The following is a 14,206-nucleotide window of genomic DNA, read 5'->3' as shown; positions in this document are numbered from 1 at the left end:
AGTGTGAGAGAGAGGGAGAGGGGAAGACAGTGTCAGAGAGAGGGAGAGGGAACGACAGTGTGAGAGAGGGAGAGGGAACGACAGTGTGAGAGAGAGGGAGAGGGAACGACAGTGTGAGAGAGGGAGAGGGAACGACAGTGTGAGAGAGAGGGAGAGGTAACGACAGTGTGAGAGAGAGGGAGAGGGAAAGACAGTGTGAGAGAGAGGGAGAGGGAACGACAGTGTGAGAGAGAGGGAGAGGGAAAGACAGTGTCAGAGAGAGGGAGAGGGAAAGACAGTGTGAGAGAGGGGGAGAGGGAAAGACAGTGTGAGAGAGGGAGAGGGAAAGACAGTGTGAGAGAGGGAGAGGGAAAGACAGTGTGAGAGAGGGAGAGGGAAAGACAGTGTGAGAGAGGGAGAGGGAAAGACAGTGTGAGAGAGAGGGAGAGGGAACGACAGTGTGAGAGAGGGGGAGAGGGAACGACAGTGTGAGAGAGAGGGAGAGGGAAAGACAGTGTGAGAGAGAGGGAGAGGGAACGACAGTGTGAGAGAGAGGGAGAGGGAAAGACAGTGTCAGAGAGAGGGAGAGGGAACGACAGTGTGAGAGAGGGAGAGGGAAAGACAGTGAGAGAGAGGGAGAGGGAAAGACAGTGTGAGAGAGGGAGAGGGAAAGACAGTGTGAGAGAGAGAGAGAGGGAAAGACAGTGTGAGAGAGGGGGAGAGGGAACGACAGTGTGAGAGAGAGGGAGAGGGAAAGACAGTGTGAGAGAGAGGGAGAGGGAACGACAGTGTGAGAGAGAGGGAGAGGGGAAGACAGTGTCAGAGAGAGGGAGAGGGAACGACAGTGTGAGAGAGGGAGAGGGAACGACAGTGTGAGAGAGAGGGAGAGGGAACGACAGTGTGAGAGAGGGAGAGGGAATGACAGTGTGAGAGAGAGGGAGAGGGAACGACAGTGTGAGAGAGAGGGAGAGGGAAAGACAGTGTGAGAGAGTGGGAGAGGGAAAGACAGTGTGAGAGAGGGAGAGGGAAAGACAGTGTGAGAGAGTGGGAGAGGGAAAGACAGTGTGAGAGTGGGAGAGGGAAAGACAGTGTCAGAGAGAGGGAGAGGGAAAGACAGTGTCAGAGAGAGGGAGAGGGAAAGACAGTGTGAGAGAGAGGGAGGGATGGAAAGACAGAGAAGTAGAAAGAGAGCGGGAGGAATGGAGAGAGAGGGAGGGGGGCATCTTGGGGGTGGTGGGTGGTGGATGGTTATGAACGCATGCACAATGCATTAAATGTATATACATATGTTTAATTGTTTAATAATAAGCTAAATGCCAATTAAGTATGATAAAATCATATTTCATGATGTTCTCCTGAGTTGCACTGTATTATTATCTTTATTCATTATGCACATTAAAGAGTGCACCAATAAACTGCATTAGAAATAAGCTCCTCTATCTCATCATATGAAATATGCATCTTCAAGGCCTATAACCAATTTATATTTCATTTCATATAGTCAGACAAGAACCACGTACATTGTAAATAACAGAATATAAGGCCACTCAGGTGCTTTCGCAATAAGCCTGCATGTCACAAGAGTACCAAACCACAGCCGTGGAATATGGACTATGGACTAATGTGCATTTGAATGAGATGTTGACACCTAAAAACACCTGGAATTGAAAACATTGATGTGGTCCACAGCTAAACATGAACAGTAAGAACAAGAGAAAATTACAGTAAAGAGAGTTAGAAAGACATCTCCAAAGTATTGTCGTCGTGACTCGTGGCAATGTCCTTATAAGGGTGAGAGTACACAACACATAGCCTAATGGGGGGGGGGGGGGGTGACACAGTGACCCAATTTCTCTTGACCGATGAGTTTTTGGACGTTTTTAATTGTGCATCTCAGGCCAACCGATATTTGGAACAGTTTACTTACGAAAACACATTAAAGTTGTGTAAGAACATTTCAATATTTTATGTTCTTCCGTTACTTTCAGATGCTTATCTCTTAGTAATATAATCATTCATCTTATGCTAATGTTGACAATACCAGGCTCATTTCTACATTAGAATACGGAGAGAGAGAGAGCTAATAAAAGTACTTGAATGTGAACAATGAAATCGTTAAATCATCATCATGGTAAGTGTAACTAATGTGTTATGACTTGGAACACTTTAATGCAAATAATGACTTTGTCATTTTGATTAGGCTCATTAGTATGGCACAGCATTCTTAACGAAACGAGCAATTTGGGCATACAAATTCGATGCAATCCATAACATTAATTCAAGGGTCATCTAAAACGTCATGTTTTTTTGTATTACGAATTGACCTACTGTAGCCTATATCTTATTCATTTGTGCTTTGATTTCTTGTGATTTCTTAGTCAAATCACATTTGGTGTGTCGCCTATGCTATTTCTATCCTATCCTTTTCCAACCAAGGGCAACAACATCTCATACCCTTGTCAACATGATCCACATTTTTTAAAACGCAACTATGATTTATCTTTCTTGCGAAAATGAAATAGCACTTTAATCCTAATAACTTGAGAAGCACACTTGAATTGAGGGCAATATGCGCAAAAGTTAGTTGTACATTACTTTTAATGATATTTTCTGAAACAGAGGTTGCAAGGTCACTTACACGTGCAATTTCAAAATAATTTGCATCATTCTACAGTTCTAGCCTAACTGTAGAACAACTAGGCGGCTAATTAGGCTATCAAAATAGATAACTGCAAAAACAATTTTACTTTAGTATACATTGATATGAAAGAAGATACAGTATATATAAAGCAGAACAAAATTGGATAGTGCATTGTCAAGCATTTTCACATTGTGGACATTTGCAATTGTTTCCATCCCAGTCTCACTGTAGCAGGAGAAAGTGTCGAGACTCGAACTGTAGTTCCCCACCACTAGCCACCAGTGTAATAGGAGTGAGTGGGAGCATAACGGAAACTCGAAATGCAGCATGTATGCTCTGGACTTGCTGGCAATGATAAAGGGATGACATTGCACAATGAACCAACCGGCACATTTTGTCTCGTGCGTCAATGGACAGAGAATTCTTAGAATGTAGAGTTCATCATACTGAGAAAAACAGTATGTGTGAACAGAACAACATTGGATAGTGCATTGTCAAGCACTTTTGTTAGGTTATCACTGTTTCATTCTACTGTGGCAATTTAAACGGTTCCTTTCGTCTGCATCATGCGACTCAAACGTAGCCGAAGATTGGCTTTGTGGTACATGTAGTTCATAGGCAGGCAGCGCGAGGCTGCAGATACATACATGTTTTGCTCCTACGGGACTACAAGTCCCACGGTTCAATGTGCGGTGGTAGCGTGATCCGCTCGAGGAGACCATGGCGATACCCAGGACGTTCTGACGGGCTATCAGAAAAATAGCCCTCGAAAAACGGGTCAACGCCCCATATAAACGACACTAGACTTGGACACTGTGAGACATAAAAATGGGGTCCCGTATCAAGTAAGAGACGTTTCTTTTTTTCCTTTCCCTTGCTTCCCAAATGCTAATAGGCTACATTGTTTGCGCGAGTTAAGAGGGAGGGAGAGAGAGGCAGTACAAGGCCCGGACTTGTTGCGACAGACTGAACGACTTGTTTACCGGAACATTGAGCATTTAGTGAAAAATAGTAATATTTGCTCATCAATGAGAGTATGTCACACATACTGTATGCAGAGAACTCAACTATGGATATGCATACATCTTTGTTTTCTCAATATGTCCCGCTGTCTAGCCCTCGACAATGTATGGAAGGGAATGTAAACATTTGAGGCAGACAGGGTTGGTCTATTTATGTAACCGGTTTTACACCACATCCATGCCTACAGGGCATAGGTTCTGTGGATGGAATGAGTTCAATGTATTGGAACATGCCCATTGCAGAATGAACCGATGTTTTGGCGTATTGATACAGTGTTATAAAGTGTAGCCTTTCCGCGCGTCATTAAAATGGTGCCAGCTACAATTGCTACATTGTATTGCTTGTCATGTATCACTAAAATGGACAAGGGTAACTTTACATTGTGCTTCCGGTACAATAGGCTACAGTAGCCTAGCTTATGTGTGACAACCATGCAGGTGACCTGTAAAGTTAATCATATGGACTTTTCCGATGCAGAATGAATAGGCTACTCAATGACCTGTCCGTTGACTTACAGTAGCCTAGGTCTGCACCAAACTCAACCAATGATCTTAAAACAATAACTGTCATGCTACAACAAATGCCCTTATTTTTGTCAAAGATATCAGTGTCTTGTGTTAAAACCCAAAAGGCATGATCTTGTTTTTATTTCAGATAACCAAAGTTACTTTGCCTCTTATTAGAACACCATGTTACAGTGGTAGTTTTATGGCCTTTGTGAAGTATTATGTTACTGAAAGTGCACTTCATCTTAGGCTATTTTGCCCTATATGCCTACTGTACTATATTTTCCATTTAAATGGCAATTGTCCAACAAAACACTTCCCTTAACCTTCTTCCCTTCACTGTGGAAGATAGTTCCCTGTAAAAGTGACACCATTGTGTCCTGTGTTAGTGTGTCCACCCACTTTGCCCAGAGTGGGCGAAAATGCCCTTTGTTGATGACATTTCAATTCTTTATGTTATAAAATACGTTTTAGCAGGACAAATCTGATTATTTGTGTTCTGAATCGATCAGTAGGGTCTTTCTCTAACGTATCATTAACATTATATTTAAAAAAAAAGTTGATTTTGTAACCTAATACATCCGATAATAAGCACAAGGTCGGTTGACAGAGCGGTGCGGCTTTCTCAAAACTTTTGAGGATTTTACATTTTTTGGTCATTGTCTTTCGAGTTGTTTCCATGGGTTGCAAATAGCAAAAGCAGCATGACACGAGCTGAATTAAATGTAAAAGGCTTTGAAAATAAAAACCTTGTGGTATGCTCAGTGCCCCGTTGACATTTCACAGAGATATGCTTGTTTTTGTGAGAAGTCTTTGAAAAGAACAGAAACTTCGCATTCATATGTCCAGCGCATACTAAAACATGAAAATTTTACATGTCATGTCTCAAAATCGATATCTATCTTACCTCTATATTGTTTTACTTCTTCCGGATTGGGGAAGAAAAATAACGAATTCAATGGTGAGCCTGTCAGGTAGCTTTAATTCTCACACAACATCCAGCCTAGCTGACGCCATGCTATTTTCCAGATTTGAGGTTTGGACCATTGATTTTCTTAGAGGAATATCTACACAATTAACATATATTACCCATTGGTCAAAATATGCATTTTTGATTGGACACCCTACCTATAGCCATATAATGTTACAACGTGAATGATAAGTATGCCTAACCTGTTTTCTATTTAGTTTGGTTATGGCTACTGTTAGAAGGAAATTAATAACCTGGGTTGCTGACGGTAATAGGCCTATAATGTCACTTCCTTACCGTTGTAGAATTTAGAGGAAGTTAAAAAAAACTATGCTGACCTATCATACAATATATGCAACCAGGCTGTGTACTCAAATTGAGGTTGTGGTTTTTACATTATTAAGCAGACATTTGATAAGATTTGATAAGATTTCTATTTGACACTTTTCACCCACACAAAGACTAGCTGTTTTGAAATGTTATCAAATCGTATTGAAGGTCAGAGTTTTGTGTGGCGTCTGAACATCCATTTGTCACTGAAGAGCATTTAGGTCTGGTTGCTGTGAAACACGTTTGACATGCAGTTCTAGGGAGACTAGAGGCTGACCTTTGACCTCTATTTCAGAGACAACCCTGAGGCCACTTTCGAGGTGTACCTGGAGGTGACCCATCCTGGAACAACTGGCTCTGGTAAGTCCCCCCCCCCCCCAATGTGTCAGAGGAAACACAGTTCAACTGACAACCGAAGTCAGCCTGCAGGCGCCCGGCCCTCCACAAGGAGTTGCTAGGGTGCGATGAGCCAAGTAAAGCTCCCCCGCCCAAACCCTCCCGTAACCCGGGCGACGCTTGGTCAATAGGTGAGCCGCCCTATGGAACTCCCGGTCATGGCGTTAGATCCCCAGGATGTCGTGATGCTGCAACTCTGCGATGCAGTGCCTTAGACCTCTGCGCCACTCGCGAAGCCCATAAACAATGACTTTTAACTCTTGCACATCCAACTGATGGTCGAAGCCCCTGTTGGATATTGTGAATGCAGCATCTTCCTCGGTGAGGTTGAATGGGGTTGGTGGGTGTTTTTGTTGTTATCACACCTTCTCTGGCCGCTGTGTAATGATCACAGTTGTATGCCATACATAACATGTTTATAAGGAATGCATAAGCATTTTACGAAGGCTTATGTCAACAACTGATAGTTTGTGTATCACTGTGCTCATGGATGTTGACATTACATTACATTTAGTTTATGAAGGTGTTATAGGAGTCCTTGTTGAATACTACACACGTGTCTTTATAACATACACATAACCTAAACCTAACCCTATATAACTGATAAAGGCCCTGCTGGGCAAAGGTCATCATAATCTGACCTCAAGTCAGATCTTAGGCCCATCCTTGGGAACCCTCTGTCAGGGGAGCCAGTTCGCCCACTGACTACAGTAATATGATGGATGGTCTTACTGTCGATTCTCCCTTTAGAATAGGGCAGCCTTTTAAAAAAGTGCTGTCAAGACAACATTGTGGGTGTGGTCTGTCTTTGACCCCATAGATTACACGTCAGCAAAAATAATGTGATTCAAAGACCAAAAGTATCCTTCAGGACAGATTTTATCCCCAGATGCTGCTCAAAGAGAAAGTGAACATGAGTTCAGAAGACTCTCTCTGCATAACTTCATCGTGTATCAGACAGTGGCGGGCACGTGGTGCAGGTGACATGGCTGAATAAATGATTTGACACAGTTGTCAATTTCAGACTAGCCTATCAAATCAAATTTTATGTGTCACATGCTTCGTAAACAACAGGTGTGGACTAACAGTGAAATGCTTACTCACGGCCCTTCCCAACAATGCGGAGAGAAAGAAAATAGAGAAATAATAGCAAAGTAAAACACTTAATTCTAATAGTACATACACTGTGAGTAACGATAACTTGGCTATATACACAGGGTACCAGTACCGAGTCTATGTGCAGGGGTACGAGGTAATTGATGTAGATATGTATGTGTGTGTGTTTTTTGTGAGTGTATTGGATGTATAGTCTGTGTGTTTTTGTGGGTTGGTGGATGTAGTGGGTGTTCAAGTGTGTGTGTGACTGAGAGGTAGGTGTGTGTGTGAGTCTGTGAGTGAGAGAGAGGTGTGTGTGTGACTGAGAGGTAGGTGTGTGTGTGTGACTTGAGAGGTAGGTGTGTGTGTGTGTGTGTCTGAGTGAGAGGGAGAGAGAGAGGTTTGTGTGTGTGTGACAGAGGTAGGTAATTGTGTGTGTGACTTGAGAGGTAGGTGTATGTGTGTGTGTGTGTGAGTGAGAGACAGAGGTGTGTGTGTGTGAGTGAGGTGTGTGTGACTGAGAGATATATGTGTGTGTGTGAGAGAGATATGTGAGTGAGAGAGAGAGGTGAGTGTGTGAGTGAGAGAGAGAGAGAGATTAGTGAGTGTTTGTACATGTGTTTGCTTGTGGGAAATGGTGCAGGTGTGTGAGTGCATTGATTGTCTTTGCGACTGCATTTGTGTGCATCAGTGTGAAAGAGAGAGGTGTAAATATTAAATTATGTAATCATATTGTAAGAATGTTCTGACCTGGGCTAGACCACCATGTCGTAATCAGGCCTCCTCAAGCTACAAGATCTGGAAGTAACTAATACTTTTTTCCCATCACACACACTTGAGCTAATTAGCATACATTTTTGCATTGATTGCAATGATGCTAGCAAAGCAGCGTAATATAGACTATGATAAATGTTAGGGATTTACGCTAGTAACATAGACTTTCCTACTACCTTACTCTACTGTTGCTACAGTACAATGACAATTCCCCTATTCTTGTCAAACCTCAAACCACATACACAAACACTTCCTGTACCCTTTTGATTCTGCTATTTCTTTCTTTCTTTCTCTCTCTCTTTCTCATTCTGTCTTCATTCTCTCACTCTCTGTCTCTGTCTCTCTATTTCACTTTCTTTCTACATTCTCTCTCTCTCTCAATTCAATTTAAGGGCTTTATTGGCATGTAAAAAATGTTTACATTGCCAAAGCAAGTGAAATAGATTATAAACACTTAGTGAAATAAACAAAACATTTGCAGTAAACATTACACTTACAAAAGTTCCTCTCCCTTTCTCTCTCTCTCTCTCTCTCTGTCTCTGTCTTTCTCTCTCCCTGTCTTTCTCTCTCCCAGTCTCTGTCTCTCTCTCTCTCTCTCTCTCTCTCTCTCTCTCTCTCTCTCTCTCTCTCTCTCTCTCTCTCTCTCTGGCTCTGTCTCTCTGTCTCTGTCTTTCTCTCTCCCTGTCTTTCTCTCTCCCAGTCTCTGTCTCTCTCTCTCTCTCTCTCTCTCTCTCTCTCTCTCTCTCTCTCTCTCTCTCTCTCTCTCTCTCTCTCTCTCTCTCTCTGGCTCTGTCTCTCTGTCTCTGTCTTTCTCTCTCCCTGTCTTTCTCTCTCCCAGTCTCTGTCTCTGTCTCTGTCTCTGTCTCTCTCTCTCTCTCTCTCTCTCTCTCTCTCTCTCTCTCTCTCTCTCTCTCTGGCTCTGTCTCTCTGTCTCTGTCTTTCTCTCTCCCTGTCTTTCTCTCTCCCAGTCTCTGTCTCTCTCTCTGTCTCTCTCTCTCTCTGTCTCTCTCTCTCTCTCTCTCTCTCTGTCTCTGTCTCTTTCTCTCTCCCAGTCTCTGTCTCTGTCTCTCTCTCTGTCTCTCTCTCTCTCTCTCTCTCTCTCTCTCTCTCTCTCTCTCTCTCTCTCTCTGTCTCTGTCTCTGTCTCTGTCTCTGTCTCTGTCTCTGTCTCTGTCTCTGTCTCTGTCTCTCTCTCTCTCTCTCTCTCTCTCTCTCTCTCTCTCTCTCTCTCTCTCTCTCTCTCTCTCTCTCTCTCTCTCTCTCTCTCTCTCTCTCTCTCTCTCTCTCTCTCTCTCTCTCTCTCTCTCTCTCTCTCTCTCTCTCTCTCTCTCTCAGTTGCTGTCTCTCAATTGAATTCAATTCAAGTGGCTTTATTGGCATGGGAAACATATGTTAACATTGCCAAAGCAAGTGAAGTAGATAATAAACAAAAGTGAAATAAACAATACAAAATTAACAGTAAATATTACACTCACTGAAGTTCCATAATAATAAAGACATTTCAAATGTCATATTATGTGTATATACAGTGTTGTAACAATGTGCAAAAGGGAAAATAAATAAACACATGGGTTGTATTTACAATGGTGTTTGTTCTTCACTGGTTGACCTTTTCTTGTGGCAACAGGTCACAAATCTTGCTGCTGTGATGGCACACTGTGGTATTTCACCCAGTAGATATTTATCATTCGTTTACTCTCTCTATTTCTCTCTCTCTCTCTCCCTCCCTCTTTCTATATTCTCTGTCCCTCAAGAGGGGAGAGTCCTCTTTGTTAACAGGGAAACTATTAACTGAGGGAGAGTTAATCAGAGTCATGGCGAAAGGAGGCAGCATTTACATGTCAATTGGCTGCTGCCGCCCGCTACATGGGCCTGCTTTATTCCCATTCACTTATAGGGGACGGGGGTCATGTTTGCTCAAGAGACTAATAAGGCTTGGTTCCAATATCTACACCAGCAAACCTCGTAGATTGCATGCCCAATGTATTGCCTGTTCTAATGCCTTGGGCATGCTAGTATGTACACTACCATTCAAAAGTTTGGAGTCACTTAGATATTTCCTTGTTTTTGAAAGAAAAGCAATTTTTTTTGTCCAATAAAATAACATCAAATTAATCAGAAATACAATGTAGACATTGTTATGTTGTAAATGACTATTGTAGATTTTTTATGGAATATCTACATAGGCGTACAGAGGCCCATTATCAGCAACCATCACTCCTGTGTTCCAATGGCACGTTGTGTTAGCTAATCAAAGTTTATCATTTTAAAAGGCTATTTGATCATTAGAAAATCCTTTTGCAATTATGTTAGCACAGCTGAAAACTGTTGTTCTGATTAAAGAAGCAATAAAACTGGCCTTCTTTAGACTAGTTGAGTATCTGGAGCATCAGCATTTGTGGGTTCGATTACAGGCTCAAAATGGCCAGAAACAAAAAACTTTCTTCTGAAACTCGTCAGTCTATTCTTGTTCTGAGAAATGAAGACTATTCCATACGAGAAATTGCCAAGAAACTAAAGATCTCGTACAACGCGGTGTACTACTCCCTTCACAGAACAGCACAAACTGTTTCTAACCAAAATAGAAAGAGGAATGGGAGGCCCCGGTGCACAACTGAGCAAGAGGACAAGTACACTAGTTTGAGAAACAGACGCCTCACAAGTCTTCAACTGGCAGCCCGAAATACAATATTTTTGGTAATTTAACATATATTTCACAGTGGTTTAGATGGTACAGTGATTCTATACACCTGCTTGTTTTGTGACATGAACTGAAATTTTGGCGAACTATTCACATTTTTGCCACTAAGAAATGGCAGAGGGATTTCTGCATATTGCACCATTAGGATATTTTCTAATTTCTCTACCTAATGAGGAGGGAGGATAATGACAGTTCACAGAAGTAACCAAGTGAAGGTAGACCTACCAATTACTTCTGGGTTTTTACTGATATAAATTTGGTTTATGATTTATTAAGTGATTTAAAACGTGTCATTCTGTTACTAAATCGGTAACAGAATGACAAATAAAAATCTGTAGCAGAATGACTGCAGCTGAATTGGCTGCAATGGGAATTGATAGTAGTCACAAACCACAGTTGGGTCACGTCCTCTAGGGATGTAACATTCACCTGATTGAAATGTTTAAGATATATGACAGCATCGGTCCATGGACCCCAAACTGATCCAAATGTAGCATGCATCAGTCAGAAAATCCATTCAAACATTACAAATCGCCGCTTTACTAAAACGTTTTGCTCATATTACATTCTACCTTCCGAAAACACCTTGTCTCTTGTGACAACTGATGCATCCTCTCCTTCAATGTGGAACCAATAATGTAACTGTGTTGACAGTCATTGATCTACAAGTTATTTTGTATGCCGAACAAACCCAGGGAATATCAGTATCCGAGTCAAACTGCACACTGTGCTCATTTGCGCGCTCACCAACGTGAGGTAGGCGGCCTGTTCCTGATCTTGCACAACTCCGCCGCACCTTCAGCGTTCGAATGCTAAAATGGCTTGCGGGATATTAGGCTTTATTAGTTGAGTGACAACCAATGTAATTTGCTTGGTTATTGTTATCTATGCGCTGTTGAAAATGTTGTTTTACCATAATAAAAGTAAGTTACCGGAGACAACTCTCATCCTGATCTATAGGCTATCTGCTGAACGGGCTTACTGTAGATTTGATTTAGATTGTTTAGGTTCACCATCAGAAATAGTTCTGCTTTAAACAATGAGTGTACAGTACATGGTCATTTTTAGATATACAGGTTAAATTTGATCATTTTATAACAAGGAATCACTGCATTTCCAAAGAAAGTCAATAAAAACTCCCAAATGGTCAAAACCATTTGATTTAGAGATGGGGATTAAATATTGATACATTACTAACTCAAACCCTTCATCTGGAAAACTGACTAGTTAATTAGTGGGTGATGGTTATTTCAGAACCGAGGTTGGAGGAGAAAGGGGGAGGCTTGCAAGCCGAAGAACACCATCCCAACCGTGAAGCACGGGGGTGGCAGCATCATGTTGTGGGTGTGCTTTGCTGCAGGAGGGACTGGTGCACGTCACAAAATAGATGGCATCATGAGGCAGGAAAATTATGTGGATATATTGAAACAACATCTCAAGACATCAGTCAGGAATTTAAAGCTTGGTCGCAAATGGGTCTTCCAAATGGACAACGACCCCAAGCATACTTCCAAAGTTGTGGCAAAATGGCCTAAGGACAACAAAGTCAAGGTATTGGAGTGGCCATCACAAAGCCCTGACCTCAATCCTATAGAACATTTTTGGGCAGAACTGAAAAAGCATGTGTGAGCAAGGAGGCTTACAAACCTGACTCAGTTACACCAGCTCTGTCAGGGGGAATGGGCCAAAATTCACCCAACATATTGTGGGAAGCTTGTGGAAGGCTACCCGAAATGTTTGACCCAAGTTAAACAATTTAAAGGCAATGCTACCAACTACTAATTGAGTGCATGTAAACTTCTGACCCACTGGTAATGTGACGAAATAAATAAAAGCTGAAATAAATCATTCTCTCTACTCTTATTCTGACATTTCACATTCTTAAAATAAAGTGGTGATCCTAACTGACCTAAAACAGGGATTTTTTACTAGAATTAAATGTCAGGAATTGTGAAAAACTGAGTTTAAATGCTTTTGGCTAAGGTGTATGTAAACTTCCGACTTCAACTGTATGTGACTAATACATCTTTTTATTATCTATTACTGTACTAGGCTGGGCTCTACTAAGCTGTACTATGATGTTCAATCTTGTGAAACATAGACGTCTATGATTGGTACAGATTTGGTCCTGACCAACCAAATTTGGTCTTGTTTGGGGGCGGAGCTCATTAGAATAATAGCCAGTGTGTAGAATAATACCCAAACATGCAAAAAGAGAATATTACATTTTCTACCTATTCAGGATACATCACCATGAAGAGAATGACATTCATAATTCTGCATTTGTGTATAGTACAGATCAGGGAAAACTGATGTCATTCTGTTACTGGGTGTTAATCCACTTCACTTTCTGTAGTTCAATAACCAAAATAGTATCATAGCTGACACCCCATTCTTTCTTTAATGTTAATTCAGAGTAGATATTTAAGTTTTTGGAAGACATGTTCACATAAAAAAGAGGGAGATTTTACCATCATTCTGTTACCAAACTTTACATCTGCCCTGTTCTTCCAGTAAATGTGTTTTCGTAAAATGTTCAGTGGAAATTGTTAAAAGGAGTCCTTGTGCATACAGTTTTATGGTTTGTTTAACTTGGTAATCAGTGGTTTTTGATTGGCATACTTTTAAATTCTCGGCATCATTTTGTTACTGTGGATTTGCCCTCGGGTTATCTCTTCTTTCCAAGTATCCATTCCAGGTCGTTAATATTATCACTCCTATTCACTCATCTTCTATACTGTATCAGGTGTGCAGATATATAACCTCTAGCCCTGTCCAGAACCAACCTCTAGCCCTGTCCAGAACCAACTTCTAGCCCTGTCCAGAACCAACCTCTAGCCCTGTCCAGAACCAACCTCTAGCCCTGTCCAGAACCAACCTCTAGCCCTGTCCAGAACCAACCTCTAGCCCTGTCCAGAACCAACCTCTAGCACAGTCCAGAACCAACCTCTAGCCCTGTCCAGTACCAACCTCTAGCCCTGTCCAGAACCAACCTCTAGCCCTGTCCAGAACCAAACTCTAGCCCTGTCCAGAACCAAACTCTAGCCCCTAGTAGAGCATGTGAGCGGTCGGAAATCCACGTCCTTTAAAACCGCTTTGCCGGAATACGCTCCTCGCTCACAGGGAAAAAAACTACCGCTACAAATTCGCTCCATTCATTAAAATCACCATTTAATCAACACCCATCTATTTTTGTGACTACCTGGACCTACCATTTGGTTTTGAAGTATTGAAACCAAACCATATGATTTGAATTAAAAATCTTTTTAGAAACAACATGAAAAGGTGACTGCAAGAAGCACTCATCATTTCAAATAGGCATATGAAACAGCATATTAAACTCTAAATAGGTCAGGAGCCAGACAGAAGGAACAAAAATGTGTCATTTAGGCTATATTATTAGCATAGTCATAGGATGACATCTTTCCAACAGGTCAGTTCGTCAAATTTCTGCCCTGCTAGAGCTGCCCCGGTCAACTATAAGTGCTGTTATTGTGAAGAGGAAACGTCTAGGAGCAACAATGGCTCAGCCGCAAAGTGGTAGGCCACGAAAGCTCACAGAACACGACCGCTGAGTGCTGAAGCGCGTCACCACAAGAGACTGGAAGCAACGTCCTCACAAGAAGTGTTCGTCGGGAGCTTCAGGAAATGGGTTTACATGGCCGTGCAGCCGCACGAAAGCCTAAGATCACAATGCCAAGCGTCGGCTGGAGTGGTGTAAAGCTCACCACCATTGGAGCACTGGAAAAGCGTTCTCTGGACTGATGAATCACGCTTCACCATCTGGCATTC

The 14,206-nt window shown here is 42.0% G+C and overlaps 1 protein-coding gene across 5 annotated transcripts in view; it reads left to right on the top strand.

Moving 5' to 3' along the window:
• Window positions 1-3,193: 3,193 nt before the first annotated feature.
• Window positions 3,194-14,206, top strand: part of LOC129818954 (DENN domain-containing protein 1A-like) — a 160,044-nt gene continuing 149,031 nt past the window's right edge. The window contains exons 1-2 of one of the 5 annotated variants that reach the window (XM_055875332.1): window positions 3,194-3,465; window positions 5,745-5,809. In XM_055875332.1, the coding sequence (XP_055731307.1) occupies window positions 3,449-3,465; window positions 5,745-5,809 (82 nt within the window). In that variant the 5' untranslated portion in view covers window positions 3,194-3,448. The remainder of the gene's footprint in view (window positions 3,466-5,744; window positions 5,810-14,206) is intronic. The other 4 variants (XM_055875333.1, XM_055875330.1, XM_055875334.1 and 1 more) reach the window with 4 other exon arrangements.

This window comes from Salvelinus fontinalis, chromosome 21 (genome assembly GCF_029448725.1).
Source record: "Salvelinus fontinalis isolate EN_2023a chromosome 21, ASM2944872v1, whole genome shotgun sequence".
Taxonomy (NCBI): Eukaryota; Metazoa; Chordata; class Actinopteri; order Salmoniformes; family Salmonidae; genus Salvelinus; species Salvelinus fontinalis.
This window is presented reverse-complemented; position numbering and strand designations above follow the sequence as displayed.